Source organism: Denticeps clupeoides, chromosome 14 (genome assembly GCF_900700375.1).
Source record: "Denticeps clupeoides chromosome 14, fDenClu1.1, whole genome shotgun sequence".
Classification (NCBI taxonomy): Eukaryota; Metazoa; Chordata; class Actinopteri; order Clupeiformes; family Denticipitidae; genus Denticeps; species Denticeps clupeoides.
Genome location: NC_041720.1, coordinates 11,366,421 through 11,389,032, shown reverse-complemented (window position 1 = coordinate 11,389,032; position 22,612 = coordinate 11,366,421). Strand labels below are relative to the sequence as shown.

Genomic DNA, 22,612 nt, shown 5'->3' with positions numbered 1-22,612 from the left:
TCTCACAAACGACAGCAAGGACACAGAGAGAATGAGGGGAACTGAAAGGGTTTGGTAAGCTTGCTTTTTATATATGTAAAAAAATATATATATATATGTGTGTGTGTGTGTGTGTATATATAAATTCTATTTTTAACAAAATATAATTTATGCCCCTGTATTGAAATTTTTCATTTATTATTTACATTTATATCCATTATTCATATTTGCATGCTACTTTTTTTAAATGTTTGCAAATGTCTCCGGTTCTCACTTCCTTACTTTTTCAGCATGATCCCTAATCATACTCAGGGATCTACCGTGTTTTGGTTGGTTTGGTAAGTTTGCGTCTGTAAGAGTGAAATAGAACAGTTGGAGTGGTGTGAGAGAGTCACCCCCCCAACCAAATGCACAAGTGTGTGAAAAACTGCATGCGGACTATTGAAAATGAGGGCCGTGAGGTAGGAGGAGTGTTCTTCCTAAGAAGGGGGGCGGTGGGCAGAGCCGCTGGGCGGAAATGATTGAGGGAGGAGGGAAAAAAAAAAAAGGAGAAAAGACTTTTTCTATCAGTACTGGCCCTGGCACTGGAGTAAATAATGCTGGTTATCTGTCTGTCTCCACTGTGATGCACGGGAAGCAGACGTCTGCGGCCGAGACGACCCACGTGCCGCCCAGACGACGGGTTGCCCAGAGAGACGGAGTTGTGGAGGGACACGGCACCTCCTCCACGGGACCCTCACCCCATTGCAGCGCCGCGGCAAGCATGTACCCAGAAGAGGAGTGTTTGAGGACAGGCACGGGTGGGGGCATCTCGACCAACCCAGACTACCTGGATGAGGGATATGACTACAGCACCCCGGCCCCAGCTCCCGTGTACAGCACCTCCCCGAGCGGGCCCCCGGCCGTGGGGTACTACCCAGCCCCTCCAGACTCCCACGGCCTGTCTGCTGAGACCAGCCACCAGGCCAGTGGTCCCTCCAGCCCTCTGGTGTTTGTGCCTTCCAGCCCCCAGCTGTCCCCATTTCACTACCATCCTGCATACCATGCCTCCCAGCAGGTGCCCTTCTACCTGGAGAGCAACACTGCCTACAGGTGAGCAGCCCGGTTACGTTTGTTTTAGAGATATTAAATATTTCAAATAGGGTGCAACGGTGTCTGCGTAACAAATGATCTTAATTGTGAATTTCTTACTAATTTTTTACTCCGATTATACAATAAATGATCTTCAGCTCTCTTATCTGTTCCCCTGCCCTTATTTTAGTGACTGTTTGCTGAGCTTTGTTTCCTAAATCCCCATTTTAGTCCTTGAGATGAGAACAGTAAATCAAAACCCGGTGAAGAACACTTTGCTTTCTTCACATCATATGGGGAAAATGGAACCATCGTAGTTTAATCTTCTTGTCACTGTAATATGTTAAAAATCATGGGGAGGTGATGCGTTGTGAAATACCCCGTTTTACAAGTAGGGTTAATGAAGGGAAATGGCAGAAAGGCTCCTGCTGGCTGCATTTTGCTCTTAGTGTTTGTCACTGTGTACCAGAACACGATTAGAACAAACATTTACAAAATCTCAAGAACGTCGGGTCATCAGAAAACAGTAGCGTGCCTTTAATTTTCTGGATTTTTCATAGACATCTGCTTCTTAAATATAATGTAATTCATGTAATTAGTCGTTAATAAATGAAAAAATCCAAATCTAACTGAAAGGGACAATTCAACTCATAATGGCGTTTGTTATCACACAAAAGGAATTTGGTTCTGGCCAGTTGTTTCTCTCAAGCAACACAATACAACATATCCTATATAAAAAAAAACAGTACAATAAAAAAGCACTATAAAATCCAGATATTTTTCAATAAACAGTCTATGGATTATAAACAACACAATATGCATAAAGTTCAACTGGCCATGGAGAGTAAAAATAAGAGTTATAATTTCTCTATAGCGACACTTTAATGACAAGGTGGGGCTGTGGGAAATGTTCTTGGGATTCCCATCGGTCAGAGTGTAGGAATTTTATCAATACGCAAAAATATTCACAATGACCAACAGGGACCAATGGCCCCATAATCAGAAGGTTGCTGGTTCGAATCCCGAGCCACTGAGGTGCCACTGAGCAAAGCACCGTCCCCACACACTGCTCCCTGGGCGCCTGTCATGGCTGCCCACTGCTCACCAAGGGTGATGGTTAAAAGCAGAGGACACATTTCATTGTGTGCACCGTGTGCTGTGCTGTGTATCACAATGACAATCATTTCACTTTAATTTAGGTGGCAGGAAAAAAAAAACATTTACATTTTACATTTACAGCATTTATCAGACCCCCTTATCCAGAGTGACTTACAATCAGAAGTTACAGGGACAGTCCCCCCCTGGAGACACTTAGGGTTAAGTTTCTTGTTCAGAGACACAGTGGTAGTTGTGGGATTTGAACCTGGGTCTTCTGGTTCATAGGCGAGTTGTTGTTTGAAACAAGTTAATTGTGAATTTGTTTCTGTGAGCTAATCATAGTCCCACAATGTGACAATCGGGTTGTTTAGCGTTCATTTTTAAAAATAAATGTGTATCAGGCTACAGTCTGTAAGAGGACATGGTCAACACTGTGCAACAAAAGAGACAGTGATCTTGGCTGTGCGGTCTGTGGGGGTGGTAGTAGCCTAGTGGGTAACACACTCGCCTATGAACCAGAAGACCCAGGTTCAAATCCCACTTACCTCCATTGTGTCCCTGAGCAAGACACTTAACCCTAAGAGCCTCCAGGGGGGGACTGTCCCCGCAACTACTGATTGTCAGTCGCTCTGGATAAGGGCGTCTGATAAATGCTGCAAATGTCAATGTCTAAACCTGCCTATAGGCCATGATCTCCTTTTAGACATAGCACTCCCGGTAAACAGCAGATAACAAAGCTGTGTCAGCACACAAATACCCCAGTTAGAGAAAAAACGGGGGTCGACACACACTAACATGGGCATGTCCCCATAGAACACAACCAGCAGGTAAAGGCGCAGCAGGATCTCCCCAAAACAAGCTTAATTGCTTGTTGGCCTGTATGTGGCATAGTGGGTCCTACCGGTGCTTTTTAATAATACTGACTTAATCATTCATTAGTTGCACAAAACCTAGAAATTCTGTAGCAAACACTGTTCTAATGTGGTTTCTTGATTTAGAAATTCATTTGTTTGCTGTTTATGTAAATGTTCTGCTAATTTGAAGTGAAGTGATTGTCATTGTGAGCTTTTGACCCATCAGAACCCATCAGCCTTGGTGAGCAGTCTGCAGCCATGACAGGCGCCCAGGGAGTCATGTATTGTAAGATGTAGGGTAACCCCCTCGCCAATGAACCAGTCCCAGGTTCGAACCACACGTACTACCATGGGTAATACCCTTAACCCTGAGCGTCTCCAGGGGGGACTGTCCCAGTCACTACTCCAGATAAGGGCCGTAATTGTAGTGACACTATTACGTCCCCCGGCCACATTAACCCCAAAATCTCACTCCAGGGTTTTTGGAAAAGTTGGCAGCCCTTTTCCTTGTGACGCCACCTCACCTACTTCCGTATAAGAGCGCGTCATACATGCGCCGGCGTGACGCAGACAACCAGCGCTGGATCATGGACAAGTGCAGCGCAAGCAACTATGTTACGTGCAACATTACCACTGCTTGAAACATATCGCTATAAAACGCGCAATAAACGCGCTGTTTATTAATAAACCGGCCTACGGCTCCCCCTTCAGAAGCTGGTGCGTATCTTCACAGAACAACAACTTTCTGAGAAAGCGCTGCTCCTGCGACGTTCGTGGGCATCGCTGATGCGCGCCGGCGTGTTACTTCGCTGTCGCGTCCGCGGCTCTGACGTCATGAGGTTTGGGGCGTGGACCTCGACTGTGATTGGCTGATGGCCTCACACTCCTTCCCGCCTTCGCGCTGCACCTGGACGCCTCGTGGCCGCTTATAGGCTCTGCAATAAACCCATCAGATTTCAGCTAACAAGGATTAAAATGCTCAAGTTGGGTTTTTTACGACTCCGATGGGTAAAATATGCACGAACGTTGAGGTTGTAGTTTTCTTAAATTGTGTATTTATGGAGTAAGAATTCCTTTAACACATTTTTACGACTGCTTGTATCTGTAAATGATCGGGAAGACACCACAACCTCATTTTCAGTCACGTAAAACCACAAAAGTGCAAATGTTTCTTATTTTTAAACCTTTTTTTAGGGTTATTGTGGCTCTCAAGTGATTCTCAAACTTGTCACAATGAGTATCATCTGTCCAAGTACTGACACTATGACCAGCATTTAAAACAGTTTAACTAGTTTACACAGGAGAAAATCTAATTCTTAATATGAATAATTAATTATTGACTGTCATCCACTGTCAACACTGCAAACACCCATGTGAGGGAACTACACTGTTCAGCACTGTAGATATGAAGAATAAAGACTAGACTGCAAACCTCACACTCTGGGTACCCCGTGTACCAAAGTTTATGAACAAAGGAAGTTGAGTCCTGTTTTCCCTCCAACCCTTCCTTAACAAGGCTCAGATGTTGGTTAATGGGTTAATCTTATTCAGTGAAACGTTTCAGAACGGGTGTTGGCTGCGACCAGCAGCACAGAAATAAAGATGTCCATAAAACCTGTTATTCCTTGGTGTTCGGCCAACAATTACAGAACATTCAAAAATTAACTGGCTCCAGATGAGACATCGGTCAACATGTCTGTTGCAAGCTTTGTCTTTGTTCCTCATGCTGGGCTGCAGATTTGGTGCCTTAACTTGCTACCTTTCATTTTCCAGTAGGTCAGCTATGCCCGTCAATCAGGAAGCTGCTGTGGGGTCTCACGAGAATCTCTGCAGCCCCGCCGACAGGCAGGAGCCTTTGACTGCAGGGCAGTCAGGAGCTTTAGATATGGTGAAGGAGACCCGCTACTGTGCAGTTTGCAGTGACTACGCCTCAGGGTACCACTACGGGGTGTGGTCCTGTGAGGGATGCAAAGCATTCTTCAAAAGAAGCATTCAAGGTAGCGTGATGAACATTAACTCTTCCACTCCAAACAGAATGCCTATGCTTACTGACAGTAAAACAAAATGAATAAAATAAAAGCAATAGTCATAGTAATGAACTGATTGTAGTTGCTTTTTTTCAGTGAAATATGGATTTATCCTTATGTATTCTGATGTCTATGATAGTTATTGACACCCTGAAACAATATGAAAAATGCAGAGAACGTGGCATTCTGGCTGGCGTTTGAGGCTTGCAATTGTCATTTGCTTGTTATTCAAGAACAGAATGTTCCTTATCCCGTTAATGTGTGGAGCCCTGCTGGAAATAAGATGGATAGAACATTCTCACTCTCTCTTGCTCTCTGTCCAACCATAGGTCACAATGACTACATGTGCCCAGCAACCAATCAGTGCACGATTGACCGAAACCGCAGAAAAAGCTGCCAGGCGTGCCGACTGAGAAAGTGCTATGAGGTTGGCATGATGAAAGGAGGTAAGAACAGCCTTTCTACTAGTTTCTGCTATGTCACATTTAAATGTTACATTTTTTTACAGAATTAATATAACGTGTGTGTGTTTGTGTATATACAGACACACATGTGGTAGAAATGTATTGTAAAGTTTGAAAGTTCTGCTTTGCAATTGAAATTGAAAGAATTCTGCATGATTCTCTGTAATTACCATCCAATATACACACTGTATGGTATGAAACTGAAAATTCACTGAAAGTCTTTGCTAACTTGCTAAGAAAGCAAGCACTTTGTGAAGCTGGCTTTAAATTACTAATTACTAATTAGTCTTAGTCATGTAATTTTGAAAGAAGAGCCGTTCCCTGTTTTTTAACAGGCTTCCGTAAAGAGCGTGGCAGCAGGGCCCTGAGGTATGAGAAACGCCGAAATCTACCTCGAGAGCGGGAGCGAGCCACCAGTGAGCTTCAGACGAATGATGAGATTAGAGCAGCGCTCCAAGAGGATGGGAGGAGGAACTGCGGCGGGCTAAGCGTGTCCCCTGATCAGGTGCTCCACATCCTGCTGGGAGCGGAGCCCCCAACCCTGTGTTCACGGCAGAAGCACAGCCGGCCTTACACCGAGGTCACAATGATGACCTTACTCACCAGTATGGCTGACAAGGAGCTGGTCCACATGATCGCCTGGGCCAAAAAAGTTCCAGGTGTAGTAAATCTATACATTACTACAAATAAAAACTTATAGTATTATTCCTCCCCAGTAATTGCTTTTATATAATACTCTAAAATAAATAGATCTAAATTTTATCACTTTGTACGTTTTTTTTTTTGTTTGTTTATTTAGTCCTGAGTCTTTACATGTCTTCTAACTTTATGCATGTATCTCACTACGCACGCCTTGTATCCTAGACAACAGCCTTGCTTAACTACCTTGGTCTTTCTGTGTCCGTGGCGACAGAGTCTGCATGGCAGAACTTCATGGCAGCAGTCCAGGCTGGGAGACCTGGCTCGTAGCTAGAATAAAATTACTATAGTCATCTTCAGGGTTGTAAATAGGACATTGCCCAACTGGACAATGATCAGTTGTATTTGATCGAAACGTTTTCACAATGCTACATACAATATATTTTTGTAGCTTGACAAAAGAGTCTGCTATAAAGACTTTGCTATAAAGACTGGAGTACCTGCCATAGGACCACAATACAACGTACACTCCAGAATAGCTGGGCTTTATGGAAGAGTGGTCAGAAAAAAGCCATTACTCAGTGTTAAAAATAAGGAGGCACGTCTTGAGTTTGCCAAAAGGCATGTGGGTGACTCCCCAAGTGTATGAAGGGAGGTGCTCCAGTGAGATGAGAGTAAAATCTATTTTCTTGGTAACCAAGGAAAGCCAATGTTTGGCGCAAAACACAACACATCCCATCACCCCAAGAACACAATCACCACAGTGAAACATGGTGGTGGCAGCATCATGCTGTGGGGATGTTTCACAGCAGCAGGGAGAGGGAAACTGGTCTGAGTCGAAGGAAGGATATTCCTAAATACATGGATATTCTTGAGTAAAACCTGTGTCAGTCTATCTGTGATTTGAGACTTAGACAGAGGTCCACCTTCCAGCAGGACAATGACCCAAAGCATACTGCTAAAGACACCCTCCAGTGGTTTAAGAGGAAACATATAAATGTCAAAGTTCAGACCTTAATCCAATTGAGAATCTGTGGTCAGGTTTGCTGTTCTCAAGTGAAAGTCATCCAACCAACATGAAGGAGCTGGAGCAGTTTTGTATTGTAAATGTAAATGAATCCTCACTAACTATTTTTGGAGTATCCTAAATGGTAGCCTTTGATTCGTCAGACATGTAGGTAATGGAGAAAAGGTGGCTGGAATCTCACAGTTTTCTTTACAAACTTCAGGCTTCCAGGACCTTGTGCTTCATGACCAGGTCCAGTTGCTAGAGAGCTCCTGGCTTGAGGTTCTCATGATTGGCCTCATCTGGAGGTCTATCCACAGCCCTGGGAAACTCATCTTTGCCCAGGACCTTATCTTGGACAGGTAATTAGCAGTTCTAAACAAGGTTGTTCCTTTGGAGTAGGACTGGAGCTAACTACTCTGTATTTGCTGATGTACTACTCCCAAAGTGAAGAAGTAAGTTTGGCCCACTTTGGCTTTGATTACAGCATTTATTCATTTCCATGTCATTAGTTAGATAAACGTTTGCAATGTCACAACATTCATAGATGTACTATTTATTCTGTGTTGAGGATGGGAGAGTTAACACTGTGTAAAAATCTCCCTAAGTTTAACAAGTTGACCGATATGTGAAAATCACATTTCATGCTGTTCCCAATCAGTTCCTGGTGAACCCCAGAATTCCTATTTTAAAATAACGTGACTGGTTCTTATAGTCAGGAAGTCAGCAAACTGTAAAGTAAAGCTGCTGAAGCCGCTCCGGATCCTAACACAGCCTCAGGCTTGTACAATGGGGCTCCCTTATGCTGATGTGCCCATCCCTCTGGAACAGGATCATTGATCGAGAGTCCAACCTTCCTAGAAACCTTCTTGTCCTACCTAGCAAATTAAAGACTCTTTTTCTGACAAGCCTCACTAACAAGTGTCCACACAGATGTTTAGTCCCAGTTCTCTAGGTTCTCATTGCATTGTGTGTGAAAGTGCTTTTACTTTCGCTATTAAACCGAGCTTAATATGATTTATGCTGTCCATTTCCGACTATTTTACTTAATCCAACGTTTAAGCAATGTCCTGTCGCAACCATTCAATTCACTGGACCGATCATAATCCAATATTAATAAGTTTAGCAATCTCCTTTGTTGCTTTTCTTTGCTTGATGTAGGCCATTAATTTGACCCTTTTGAGATACACAACCATGTCTGACCACAGATCACAGGTTCAAAAGCCACTTACTACCATTGTGTCCCTGAGCAAGAAACTTAACCCTAAGTGTCTCCAGGGGGACTGTACCTGTAACTACTGATTGTAAGTTACTCTGGATAAGGGTGTCTGATAAATGCCTTAAATGTACAGTGCATCCATAAAGAATTCACAGAGCATCAGATTTTGTTATGTTACAGCCTTATTCGAAAATTGATTTTCCTCAGAATTCTACACACAGCACCCCATAATGACCATGTCAAGTTTACTTGAGGTTTTGGCAAATTTATTAAAAATAAAAAAAGCAGAGAAATCCCATGTACATAAGTTTTCACAGCCTTTGCTCAATTCTTTGTTGATTAACCTTTGGCAGAAAATACAGCCTCAAGTCTTTGAATGTGATGTCACAAGCTTGGTACACGATCCTTGTCCAGTTTCACCCATTCCTCTTAGCAGCACCTTTCTAGCTCCATCAGGTTGAATGGGAAGCGTTGGTGCAGCCATTTTTAGATCTCCAGAGATGTTCAATTTGATTCAAGTCTGGCCTCTGGCTGAGCCACTCAAGGACATTCACAGAGTTGTCCTGAAGACACTCCTTTGACATCTTGGCTGTGTGCATAGGGCTGTTGTCCTGCTGAAAGATGAACGGTCGCCCTCTGGAGCAGGTGCAGGATGTCTCTGTACATTGCTGCAGTCATCTTTCCCTCTATCCTGACTAGTCTCCCAGTTCCCCACAGCATGATGCTGCCACCACCATGCTTCCCTGTAGGCATGGTAATGGCCTGGTGTTGAGCGGTGCCTGGTTTCCTCCAAACGTGATGACTGATATTCACACCAAAGAGTTCAATCTTTGTCTCATCAAACTAGAGAATTCTACTTCTCATGGTCTGAGAGTCATTCAGGTGCCTTTTGGCAAACTACAGGCAGGCTGCCATGTGCTTTTTACTAAGAAGTGGCTTCCGTCTGGCCACTCTTCCATACAGGCCTGACTGGTGGATTACTACAGAGATGATTGTCTTTCTAGAAGCTTCTCCTCTGTCCACAGAGGACATCTGGAGCCCTGACAGAATGACCACCTGGTTCTTGGTCACCTCCCTGACTAAGACCCTTCTAACTTCTACCACTTGATGACAGAGGCCACTGTGCTCATTGGAAACTTTAAAGCAGCAGAACTGAACTTTTCTGTAACCTTCCCCATATTTGTGCCTCAAGACAATCCTGTCTCGGAGGTCTACAGACAATTAATTTGACATCATGCGCTTTGACATGAACTGTAGGACCTTATATAGACAGGCGTGTTCCTTTCCAAATCAGGTCCAATAAACTTTTTTCCCCAGGTGGACTCCAATTAAGATGCAGAAACATCTCAGGAGGATCAGGGGAAACAGGAGGCACCTGAGCTCAATTTTGAGCTTCACAGCAAAGGCTGTGGTTTGCTTATGTACATGTGCTTCTGTCAGTTTTTATTTTTAATAAATTTGCCAGAACCTCATTCCAGTCTTATTCCATTTTGGAATAAGGCTGCAACAAAACAAAATGTGGGAAAAGCTGTGAACACGGATGCACCATGAATGTAAATGGCTTTTGCCTATGCTCATTCAAATTCAGATTACAACACTTTTTTTTGTTGATCTCTGCTGTTCATTTATGCAACTGTAATAAGATAACAGAAGACTTTATATACTTTTCATCTTTCATAAAAAATATTCTCTTGAAATAGGACAAAGTAATTATTAAAAAAAAAAAGTTGATTAGAATAAAGCCTGCTATTTGCCGAGGAGCGTCAGTGCTCTTTCAGAAAGGCCATGTCACAGGTGGGAGCTAATTTCGGTGGCCCCTGAGGGAACAGGGCCTGAATTGGCTTCCGAGGCTCTCCATCATTTCCCAAGCTGGGAGGAGTGAATTTAATCAAAACCATCAGCCTTAAGAGAGCGGAGGCAGGAGAGTGTCAGAGGGAGGCGAGGGTAGACGCAATTTACAGGTACTGCCTGTACCCTCCTGCTGGAAGTAAACAGTGGGCTCCAAGCCAGGATCCTTCTCCCAGGGAGAAAGAGACTGGAAAAAAAAAGTTTTTTTGGTAGAAAAAGCAAAAAACTGACCACAGACGTACAAACACCGCCACACTGTAAATTTGCTTTTTCGACGATGATCAATTGACATAATTGTGTTCCCTCCGCAGGAGCGAGGGTGAGTGCGTTGAGGGCATGGCTGAAATCTTTGACATGCTACTGGCCACGGTGTCACGCTTTCGAGCGCTGAAACTGAAGTCGGAGGAGTTTGTGTGCCTCAAGGCCATCATACTTCTCAACTCTGGTACGTTTTCTCTGGAATGTGAGACCCATTCAGGTGCCTTTTTAAGAATTCCAAAGATTGTCTTTAGCTGCTTAGGGTGTGTTTCAGTTTGGTTTATTGATCCTTCTCTTATAGAGGCCTTCAGTCTAGCCTGTATTAGCATCACAAATCGACTAAATATACAGAACAGGCCAAAAGTTTGGACACACCTCATTCATGTGTTTTCTTTATTTTCATGACCATTTACGTTGGTAGATTCTCACTGAAGACATCAGTGAGCACAACTGTGAATGAACACATGTGGAGTTATGTACTTAACAAAAAAGTAACTGAAAACATGTTTTATATTCTAGTTTCTTCAAAATAGCCGCCCTTTGCTCTGATTACTGCTTTGCACACTCTTGGCATTCTCTCGATGAGCTTCAAGAGGTCGTCACCTGAAATGGTTTTCCAACAGTCTTGAAGGAGTTCCCAGAGGTGTTTAGCACTTGTTGGCCCCTTTGCCTTCACTCTGTGGTCCAGCTCACCCCAAACCATCTCGATTGGGTTCAGGTCCGGTGACTGTGGAGGTCAGGTCTCCACTTTTTGTTAAGTACATAACTCCACATGTGTTCATTCATACAGGGAGTGCAAGTTGTATTTTTGAGGAATAATTTTATTATTGAACAACAACCATCTCAATGAACCCAAAAACTCATAAATATCAAAGCTGAATGTTTTTGGAAGTAGTTTTTAGTTTGTTTTTATTTTTAGCTATTTTAGGGGGATATCTGTGTGTGCAGGTGACTATTACTGTGCATAATTATTAGACAACTTAACAAAAAACAAATATACCAGTGAAACCAATATAACATCTCCACATTCACAAATATACATTTCTGACATTCAAAAACAAATCAGCGACCAATATAGCCACCTTTCTTTGCAAGGACACTCAAAAGCCTGCCATCCATGGATTCTGTCAGTGTTTTGATCTGTTCACCATCAACATTGCGAGCAGCAGCAACCACAGCCCCCCTAGACACTGTTCAGAGAGGTGTACTGTTTTCCCTCCTTGTAAATCTCACATTTGATGATGGACCACAGGTTCTCAATGGCGTTCAGATCAGGTGAACAAGGATGTCATTAGTTTTTCTTCTTTTATACCCTTTCTTGCCAGCCACGCTGTGGAGTACTTGGACGCGTGTGATGGAGCATTGTCCTGCATGAAAATCATGTTTTTCTTGAAGGATGCAGACTTCTTCCTGTACCAGAAACTGGCAGTAGGACTGGGAGTTGAGCTTGACTCCATCCTCAACGCAAAAAGGCCCCACAAGCTCATCTTTGATGATACCAGCCCAAACCAGTACTCCACCTCCACCTTGCTGGCGTCTGAGTCGCACTGGAGCTCTCTGCCCTTTACCAATTCAGCCACGGGCCCATCTACGGGCCCATCAAGACTCACTCTCATTTCATCAGTCCATAAAACCTTAGAAAAATCAGTCTTGAGATATTTCTTGATGTTTCAGCTTGTGTGTCTTGTTCAGTGGTGGTCGTCTTTCAGCCTTTCTTACCTTGGCCATGTCTCTGAGTATTGCACACCTTGTGCTTTTGGGCACTCCAGTGATGTTGCAGCTCTGAAATATGGCCAAACTGGTGGCAAGTGGCATCTTGGCAGCTGCACGCTTGACTTTTCTCAGTTCAGGGGCAGTTATTTTGCACCTTTGTTTTTCCACACGCTTCTTGCGACCCTGTTGACTATTTTGAATGAAACGCTTGATTGTTCGATGATCACGCTTCAGAAGCTTTGCAATTTTAAGAGTGCTGCATCTCTCTGCAAGATATCTCACTATTTTTGACTTTTCTGAGCCTGTCAAGTCCTTCTTTTGACCCATTTTGCCAAAGGAAAGGAAGTTGCCTAATAATTATGCACACCTGATATAGGGTGTTGATGTCATTAGACCACACCCCTTCTCATTACAGAGATGCACATCACCTAATATGCTTAATTGGTAGTAGGCTTTCGAGCCTATACAGCTTGGAGTAAGACAACATGCATGAAGAGGATAATGTGGACAAAATACTAATTTGCCTAATAATTCTGCACTCCCTGTAGTTTTGATGCCTTCAGTGAGAATCTACCAATGTAGATGGTCATGAAAATAAAGGAAACACATTGAATGAGAAGGTGTGTCCAAACATTGGCCGGTACTGTATATACATTTAAATGCAATCTTTTTTTTTGTAAGGAACCCACAATTTACATTTAAAATGTTTACACATCAGCCGACTTTGCATTAGTGGACCACATTTGAAGGACTCTATGCCATATCGATAGTAGAAAACTCTGTAGAGTTGGCGAGGAGCTTACCAAAACCACCTTGTTCATTTGGAGAGCAATGGCTAATTGGCAGGTCCCACAGTGTATTACAAAAAATGTCATGCACTTAATTCCTGTGCCAACAGGAAGTGGCAAGTAATATGGACTTTTGGAGTCCATCTTGGCAGATGCTACATGAAGTTATGTTTTAACTCATTGTTCCTGTTACATACCTGCACTTTGCATGTGTGATCTTGATGACAGTCACTAGCTGAATTAGTAAGGATGCTGTGTTGGGGATGCGAATTTCCCCACAGGTGCCTTCTCATTCTGCTCCAGCCATGTTGTGCCGCTGCGGGACAGCAACAATGTGCAGCGCATGCTGGACAACATCACAGATGCCCTCATCCACTTCATCAGCGTATCAGGGATCTCGGCACAGATGCAGTCACGCCGGCAGGCACAGCTCCTGCTGCTGCTCTCGCACATCCGGCACATGAGGTCAGGAAACATCACTTTTCTTTCGGCTATTAAAATAAGCGCTAGACATTCCTCAATCCATGAGATCCATCAATCCTCAATCCATCAATCCTGCTGAATTTTGGTTATTATCGCTGACCTCCCGTAGCAACAAAGGAATGGAACACCTTTACAGCGTGAAATGCAAGAACAAAGTGCCGCTGTACGACTTGCTGCTGGAAATGCTGGATGCTCATCGGCTCCACACCCCCGGCAGACAAGCTTGGTCACCGGGCGAGAGAGCGCACCCTACATCCACATCAAACCTGTCCACCGACTCTGCACCAAGCCCTGTGCCTGACTCGTAAAACCAGCTGGAACAAGTCGTGGAACCCATCCATGTCCATTTGGTAGCGGTATAACTTGGAAAGTGGATTTCATGCCTTGTATAATCCTGCCAGAACAAAAGTCGAATTTTATTTACTGGATGACAAGAAATCACGTTGGCAGTTTTTTCCCCCCAGACATTCCAAAGTCACCATTTCTGTAAAAATAACAATGATTAAGATCAGACATGGATGTTTATCTAGTATCATATTCATACTGTGCACTCCCATGGGATTTGATTTAGCCTCTTTTAAATAATGAACATTGCTAATTGCTCATAATTTGGTCATGAATGCTTTTCCCTGCAGAGTTTGTTACTCAATGGTTCAATTGTGTTGCACATTAAAAATGTTGCACATCCATAGCAAATATCACATATTTTGCTTTTAATAAAATAATGTATTTTAAACGTATGTAAAATAATAGAATTATTAAAAAAGTGACATGGAGACTTGATTTCATTTGATTAAGCATTCTAAGGATTGCGGTCGAATTTGGTTAGTGTTTTTAAAAGAACTGCCTAAAACTGTACAGGGTATTTATTTTTGTCTGGTACTGTTTTGGGTGTTGAACCGGCGACTAGCTTTTACTGTTAATTTCTGATGTCGGATCCATCAGTCGTTAAATTGCCGGCTTCGTGTTACTACGGCTTGTGTTTGTGAAGTGAAGAATGCTATAATAAAATAATTGGTATCATGTAAATGGTACAGAATTGACCTTCTTTGTTATCTATGTTTATATGCACTGCTACAGAAATAAAGAACAATTTCTTCAACTTTGAATACGTGGGTCATTCTTTTGCCTCAAATAAAGTAGGCAAAGTAAAGAGGGGTATCAATATTATCATATTCTGTACCAATTATTTTCTACTATTTGTGAAAGCAAGCACTTAACTTGTTAGATAGCTAGAACAAATTATCTAATAATTATTTTATAAACGGCAATTATTTTTTTTACCAATTTTATAAACGGCAATTATTTTATTTACCAATTCCTACAAAGAAGCAGCTGCAGCAATGCATTTGGAAATGCAAATGTCCTTTGTTTAATGTATTTAGCAAACTGTACATACATAAATAATGGCTTACATGAAGCGAATGTCATCAATATTTCTTTACAATTTCATCACATGAACACCCCAGTAATTATGATCTACCCTCCCAGCATGTTTTACACTGAGCCTATTAACATCGATCAGTGATTGCCATGTTTCATGAACAAGGACTGTGACCACATGCCAAAAAATATCCAATTAAATTAAAGCTAAATAAAAAAATAATTGCCATACAATGAGGCATCTGAAAGTTTAATTTACAAAAAAGAAAGAAAAAAAAACACATGAAAGTTACGTGTGTGTGTGTCTTCATTCTATTAATTGAATACCGAAAACGGAAATAAAATACTCTTCTTGGCCTAAAGGACGGTACCTGTAAGAACAGCTTGTGTTCGTTCGTGAGGTTTGCTCTGTGGCCGTTTGCTCTGCTTAGTGCTTTATCTCTCCCCGCATCGAACTGACAGCTATGCCAATTAAGTAGTTTTAACTTTCAATGAAGCAGCAACACTGAAATGTAAAGACGCGCGGTACAGTCACCTTTGGCTACCGATGTAGTAAAACACTGTCCTTTCACAAAATATCTTTATAATAAAAAAACATCAACATAAATAAAATAAAGGTTTCTTTTCTTTGTAACAAGTCTGTTTGTGTGGGAAGGGGAGGTGCAGGTCAGACAGGAGGGGGGCCGTTGGTGTATCGCAGCATGGGGTGAAAGGAGCGGGCGAAGTTGTTGGCGTGGGCACAGCTGTAGTCCTCCTCGGTCATGGGCACCAGGCAGGTCAGGCCCACCAGCAGCAGCAGCAGCAGCTGCAGGGGCAGCGCCGCCCTCAGCACGCGCAGCACGAAGGGCTGCGCCCTCGGCCCTCTAGCGCCACCCGGCGTCTGGGGGGACTCAGAACGGGAGCGAGCGGAGGCAGAGCAGACAGGTGACCTGGGAGGAGACAAAGCGGCCCACAGCGCGTTAACTCGCATGCCGCCAATGCAGCTTTACCCTCTATTTACCACAGGTATACCACAATCTGTAAACGTGCGTGATAGCAGGCACGGCGCTCTCTCCTTCCTTCTCTTATTTATTCTGTGCTCTTTGTACTGTCAAAGTTCAATGTCATCACTCGAGTTTTTTTTTTTTTTCCCCTCCAAGATGACTAGGAAACTGGAACACGGCGTTCCCGCTCGGCTACTGCTCCCTGCCTGATGTCCATTCCTCCTTCGTTCAGCTACATCCGTTTCCCTCCCTCTTTTAAACATGTTTTAACCCTGTGCAGCCCTGCCATCTCGTCACGCCATTCTACTTGATTTTAGATTTCAGATTGCAGTGTCCAGTGATTCCACTCTGTAATTCTGAATGGAATTAACACTCGTGTCTATGCATGTCTATGCATTGCAGCAATTGTTCATTTCCGCACTTCTGTAAATTCTTATCCATGATCAGAATACTATTGCACTTTTATACTCTTTATATTTGTTGCTACTGCAGCCTGTGTTACATATTATTATATATCATTCTACATTCTACTCTATTTATTGTCGTTTTATTGTTTTGCTGCTTATACCAGGTCCTGAGGAAGCTCGTCACGGAGAACAACCTGACATCTGGTGGCAAGCAATGGAGTGTGCAGCAGAATAAAGCAGCAGAGCCAATGAAAGCCCAGTAAAGAAACACCTTTCATTGCTGCCACAAGAATTTTGCAGCAATCCTCAACATGAAAGGATTACTTAATTCTTGCTGAATGTTTTTTTTTTTCAGGGCTGCTCAGCTGGGCTTTGACTTCGTTGAGAATGAAATGTCAACCCCAGCAGCCACCAGGGAGGGCTAGAACCAATAATAATGGTCAAAACGGAGTGTCCCTACGATGATCCCTACGATGATGCAAGCAAACGTGGGTTCCACCATGTTCCCCAGTGTTCTAAAATCCAGGAGAGAGGTACCTGCGGTGTGGAAGACTCGCTGGACGTCCTGCCTGAGAGGAACTACTTTTGCCACGGGACTGTGGTGCAATGAGCAGGGAGGGAAGGGGGGGGTGGGGTAAAAGAAAGAATAGAATGTTTCAGTACAGGCAAATAAAGACATAATAAAGCTTCAGATGACAGGAAAAACAAACAGCCAGGCATTCCGGAACGGGGGAAACAAACAAAAGGGGGGCATGGCAGGACAATCAAATACCAGTGATTCAATGAAAGGACCTAGGAAACCTGGCTTTTCAAGATCACAATGATAAAATTCAGTAAAATGTACCGTTCGCAACTAGAATGGAGAAAAGCCAGCCTTTCTTTATCTGAAGCAAAAAAAAAATGATGAATGATGCAAAAAAATGTTCTTTTCAAAAGAAATGAAAAGAAGCTGGGAACATGGGGTTGGTATACGAGCTAATCTATTGTAACATTAATGTCTGTATGTAGCGTTATTGGTTCCTGTTCATCTTTCAGCAATGGTTCTGTGAAGCATAAAGCTCAGAAGAAGAAAGCGTGAAGGGAATCAGGTTACCGATCGCAGACGACTGGCCACACTGAGCTCGGGGGCTACAGCGGCGTCTCCCTCTAGCGCTCTCTCCAGCAGCTCCAGGTCTGCAGCCACCTGCTTCAGGAGGAGCTTCAGCCGGTTCCCGATGACGTGCACTCTCTCCTGGGCCTCCAGACAGTCGCTGCCCTGCGCCTGAACCAGCAGCTGCTGGGAGAGTTCCTGCAGGGAGGATACCTTCGGCTGGGAGTCCTGAAGCTCCTGCTGGATTTGCTGGAGGCCCACAAGACCGAAGGATCGTGAGTAATGGCAGGGAACAAGGCCATGCTTTGTAAGGTTTAGGCTTGGCTAGTCTATATACGGCAGGATCTCTTTTCAGTCAACTGCAAAATACATTTATTTACAGTAACTATATTAAAAGGTTATCGTTTCCAGCATTAAAAAGAACAGGAGATGAAAGATCTACACTTTTCTGTTTTATCCATTTCTACATTGTTTGACAAAGAATAAAAAATGTTGCTATTGTTTCACTAACAGAGCTGAGAAACAATCCTACAGTATTATCCCGCAACCACAGACTTTGTTTTCACATTTTTTTCTCAAGTGCCCACCACTTTCCCTATGGGTTTCATCCCACTGATGAACTAGAATGTTTTAAAATGATAACAAATCACATTCAATCAGGAATAATGTAATTATTGGTATTCAGTTTTGTGGGTTTAAAGGCATACCGTGAGAGTCTGATGATTGGTGCGCAGCGTTTCACGGGCGAGGCCTTCTGCAAAGGGGATGACCTGGTCCCTCCGCCGGTCGATGTTCTCCAGCCACAGTAGCAGCCCATGACTCAGCTCATGGAATTCCTGAGACACAGACATTCCATTTGAAACACTTGGACTACATTCATACTGGAAACACCTTGTTTAAAGTGAATAGGATGCAACAAAGACAGAATTATTTCTAACAGGAAATGTTACTTTTTAACTGTAAAAGCAGGATTGGTGACAAAAATATATATGTCCCATAATCAACTAACGCTATTTTCTGCCCAACCCTGTCTATGAGCGTTCATCGCAGACTGTGATTTTTGCCGATTATGCGTGTACCTGACTCTGCATGAGCGCCTCCTGTAGAGATGTTCTCCACTCCTCCAGTGAGGCGCCCAGCCGGTCCCATCGAGTGTTCATATCCTTCAGCCTCCCCTTGAGTTCCTGACTTTCCTCTGAAGCTGACTGGAGGAACTCCATGCCTCTCAGGTTGATGGACAAGACTGCAGACTTATGGGTGTCCACAGCCTTTTGCAGATGCTGTGGGGGTGGGGATGAGTGTGTAAACATTGACAGTAGTGTATCTTAACCATGTGGCTGCACTGGCAGTTTAAAAATAAACCTGAAGTAGACAGGCTGGTAACTTGTCTACTGGTCTATATTTATAGTGCGGTAGGAACCCCTGACATACAAGTTGCATCCAAAAAATACCCACATTTTCACACTTTGAGATTCAAGAACCTTCAAAACTCAAAAAATCTCATGCAGACACACCCACCTTAAGCTTCCTGATCCTCTGCTCAATAGAGTGTATGTTGGTGCTGACATCACATCCCTTCAGCTGGCCTATCTCTGCCTCGGCCTCGCACAGCCAAGACTCTATGGCCTCCAGGTCAGTGGTCAGTTGTTGCCAAAGCTGCAGGTCCTGTTTCTGCCCAAGCTCGTTCCTGAGAGACTGAGCCTGGATCAGCTCCCATCTCTCAATCACTCCTGGTGCATGCACACACACAGGGACCTTCAGAGTGCACTCTTACAACATTTGCACGCCAGTTTAATAGAAATAATCTACATTACATTTTTGTTGATTTTACTTATTTTAAAACTATTGAGTGAAAGTAACATTTGGTCTACGTGGATTAATGCTTCATCACTCTCAAGACAACCGTAATCCATATTATTCACATACACAATAAATTGATGATGAGTAATTTGTTGCTTCCCTGGGTTTTCAGTAATATTACTTTTCTACTGTGATTATCTCTATCAGATTCTAAAAAACTGCCTTAAAAATGGCAAAATTAATTAAAAGGTGTATTTAGGTGTATTTGTAGATTTGTCTTGCTTCTTTTCTAGTGCTATTTCATTTAGAAGCGGTGATTAAATGTGACACTGAATCATTTCAGATGATCATTCCTAATCGAGATTAGCTAATTTGTTTACTATTCATCCTGTGGGGGATAATTTGTGGCTCTATGTATTGTTCTCCAGTCAGAATGTTTGAATTAAAGCCGAGTGAAAATTTGTTCCACTGACCTGTGCTCTGGCTCTCAGAGCTGTCAGGGTTGACAAGACCGGAAATGCCTTCTTCATAATCCTCCAACGATTCCTCAGCCCTCTTCACGGCATCAATGCTACCACGGCAATCTCCCAAAAGCTTCATCTTCATGGAAAAAGAGACACCGCTGTACTGTTATCCTTGTCCAGTCTACAGTCTAAACCAACTCTTTGTACGCATGCCAGTACCATTCTACTTGATCTAAACTAAGCGTCGCCCATGGACTGCATTACTTCTTTAGGCTACCTGGCTCAGATCAGGTACTCACATAGCCCATGTAGGAGGATTCCAGCTCTGGGGTGGAGGTGCTCTGCCTGCTCTGTTGAATCCGATACCTGTTGGCATCCAAAGCCTTGTCCAGCTGCTTCAGGTGGGCCTCTAGGTGCCCGGGTTCCCCTGTGTGGGTGGGTAGCAGTTAGATGAACAGGGTCTACATCTATTGCTTTTGATGATAACGAATTAAGAAAAAAATGTAAATCAAAACAAGCATGTGAAACAAAACAGACAAATGAGACGCATGCAATCAATGGAGTTCTGTGGTGAGTGCGGCTGCAAAACGAATGAGTTCACATAAAACGGTGCTTAGGGTGAGTCTATGAAAAAATACATTTTTGATTCATTTAGAAACAGCCCACTGGAGTGGAATGGACACACCAGTAGTTAAGTGGTTCTGAGTCCTGTTACAGCTTCTTATCAAACTAATACATTTAGACACATCTGAATTTTAGATGATGCTTTTACAGGAAAAATCTGAGTTTAATATGAAGAGTCTCAATTTGAAGAAAAGGAATGAGAACCACTGATGCCATCCTATGTCTACAGAATATATTCCCATAATGTTCTCAGTTTACTGGTACTTCCAAGGCTTGTATTCACAAAGCAACTGATATGGGATCAGGTCTTTCATTTTCCATAAGCAAAGTTAATTAAATAACTAAAGACATTTCTTCTCTGAGATCATCCCTGTGTCTGTGAATACAGACCCTGGTCTCGGTGATTAAATGTGAAAGGTTAGCGTGCGGTTCCCCAGCAGTTCCCGGTACTTTAGCATGCAGAAATGGTATTAGCATGCTGTGGCACATAGCCTACCAGAGGAAGACCTCAGAGTGTTTTCAGTGAGTCTTATATAGGCCTCAGGGCTCTCGGGAATCACTACATCTGTAGAGAGAAGGGTAAACGCATGAAGTATGACATTCATCACATGCTTGACTGGGATCTGGCCCACAAAGCTGATCTGCCGAATCCTGTTAGACTGTGTCAGTTGTCTGTTCTCTTTTATTCTAATGTAGTATGGTCTTGGTTAAGTCGATTCAATTGTTTCTGCCTATTGCTGAATTGCTGTTTCCTGACGGCTCCCATTCATTAGGCAAGAGCAGAATCCCCCTTTTTTCTAGGCTGCATTTCATATTCCAGGTACCCCATTTCATGTGTTTGGATTCCATTTCTATTCTGACCTAAATGCCTGTTTTTGGCATCTGCATTTGCTTTTAGATACCTTGTGTGTGAGAGTATTTAATTTCTAGTTTTGAAGAGATCTAGGAGGACTGCAGACTGACCTGACAGGGCTGCAGTAGCACTGCGAAGGATCTCTTCCTCGTCCTCTTCCTCATGGGTCTGCCTTCCCTTGTGAGAACCAATGGTCCGGCCCATAGGCTCCAGGTCGTAGTCATGATCCCACTCAAGTGGTATGGAGTCCACACTGGCGGGTGTACCAGAGCGGTCTGCACGTGCGGGGCAATTGGTTGCAGAGGTGGGTCGACTGGAGGCCTGAGGAAGGTGACCCTCACTCCAGGGCAGGTCGGAGAGGTCTGTGGACTCGTCCAGGTCCAGCTCACGGTCTGAAGCTTCCAGCTCATCATCATGCAGCTAAGAAGGAGAAATGTGGGCAAATGTTTTAGATCTCAAAGCTGTAAATCAATGAAGTCAAGACAAATCTACATACATGTAGAACATATATGAACACTTTTTTTGGTAATTCAATTTACATAAAAACAATTAAAATTTTCATAATTTCATGAGGTATATCTTATATTCATTATATTAATGTGAAAATATTGTCACAGATCCCATTCGCCCACCACGAATGCACAGCTGGTCACCACGGAGGTAGGACAGCATAAATCGCTGCTACCCGCCAGTTCATTGTTTATGCCTCACGACGCTGCTACTAGCTGTTTTCTTCCCTGAACCATGACCTTGACTCTGGTCCCCTGGGTTTATCCTTCTGATGACTTTGACCTGCTGTGTTTGACCTTTGCCCATCCCTTGTTCACAATTTTTCCCCAACGATACTGTCGGACTGCCCTTGCTGTTGCCAAACCCTCGTTGCCTGACTACGTCTTTCAGCTCACGCCTGCGGTTCAAGCAGGTTTGGCCCACCTCTCCCCCACCCACCATATCTGCGCATGCTACCTCCATCCATGCTCCTGACAAATATATTTTTTAACCCTTGTGTGGTGCTCACATATTTAGTAGATCCAGTGGAGAAGGGTGTACAGAACCAAAAGTCAAGGTATCTCAGGTTTAAATTATATTAATTTGCATTATTTGTCTTTTGTTGAATATATATTCACATATTTGGGTTTACATATCCTACTGCATATTAATTTACATATTCAAATGTTTGCACGTTCAGTTTTGCAATACTTTGTGCTACTTCTAGGCAACTACCTGAAACCTGTATACATCAAATTCACACACACTTTTAATTAAAAAACTGGTGAATTGATTTTATTTTCTTTTGAAATACCAAAACCAAATTCCTAGTGAGTAAATGTGTAGGCTTTGGACTTATGTGTTACGTCCCACTGAAATGAGTGTAAAGAGCTGTGATGGCCTAGCGTTTAAGGAAGCAGCCCCGTAATCAGAAGGTTGCCGGTTCGAATCACGATCCGCCAAGGTACGGGTGCCACTGAGCAAAGCACCGTCCCCACACACTGCTCCCCGAGCGCCTGTCACCAAGGGTGACGTTTTTTTTGTTTTTTTTTCACTTTCAGGAAGAAGAAGA

At 43.2% G+C, this 22,612-nt stretch overlaps 2 protein-coding genes across 8 annotated transcripts in view; one reads left to right on the top strand and one right to left on the bottom strand.

The window, feature by feature from the left end:
* Positions 1-563: 563 nt before the first annotated feature.
* esr1 (estrogen receptor 1) lies at positions 564-14,085 on the top strand. Its single transcript, XM_028953617.1, has 8 exons — positions 564-1,071; positions 4,776-4,999; positions 5,359-5,475; positions 5,829-6,152; positions 7,362-7,500; positions 10,517-10,650; positions 13,246-13,429; positions 13,557-14,085. Exons 1-8 carry the CDS (start codon positions 605-607, stop codon positions 13,753-13,755), a joined length of 1,788 nt encoding a protein of 595 aa, XP_028809450.1. The 5' UTR covers positions 564-604; the 3' UTR covers positions 13,756-14,085.
* A 710-nt stretch (positions 14,086-14,795) lies between these two features.
* Positions 14,796-22,612, bottom strand: part of syne1a (spectrin repeat containing, nuclear envelope 1a) — a 119,477-nt gene continuing 111,660 nt past the window's right edge. For 5 of the 7 annotated variants that reach the window (XM_028953075.1, XM_028953078.1, XM_028953076.1 and 2 more), the window contains 10 exons: positions 21,162-21,471; positions 20,695-20,763; positions 19,874-20,001; positions 19,584-19,710; positions 18,829-19,040; positions 18,390-18,590; positions 18,018-18,146; positions 17,314-17,559; positions 16,758-16,816; positions 14,796-15,759 (listed from right to left, as the gene is read on the bottom strand). In XM_028953075.1, the coding sequence (XP_028808908.1) occupies positions 15,498-15,759; positions 16,758-16,816; positions 17,314-17,559; positions 18,018-18,146; positions 18,390-18,590; positions 18,829-19,040; positions 19,584-19,710; positions 19,874-20,001; positions 20,695-20,763; positions 21,162-21,471 (1,743 nt within the window). In that variant the 3' untranslated portion in view covers positions 14,796-15,497. The remainder of the gene's footprint in view (positions 15,760-16,757; positions 16,817-17,313; positions 17,560-18,017; positions 18,147-18,389; positions 18,591-18,828; positions 19,041-19,583; positions 19,711-19,873; positions 20,002-20,694; positions 20,764-21,161; positions 21,472-22,612) is intronic. The other 2 variants (XM_028953077.1, XM_028953079.1) reach the window with 2 other exon arrangements.

Bases quoted from the DNA above. Each gene is read 5' to 3' on its own strand.
- esr1 (XM_028953617.1), top strand. From the start codon at position 605: ATGCACGGGAAGCAGACGTCTGCGGCCGAGACGACCCACGTGCCGCCC. The intron at 1,072-4,775 runs GTGAGCAGCCCG...TTCATTTTCCAG, and splicing joins GAGAGCAACACTGCCTACAG to TAGGTCAGCTATGCCCGTCA. The intron at 7,501-10,516 runs GTAATTAGCAGT...TTCCCTCCGCAG, and splicing joins CAGGACCTTATCTTGGACAG to GAGCGAGGGTGAGTGCGTTG.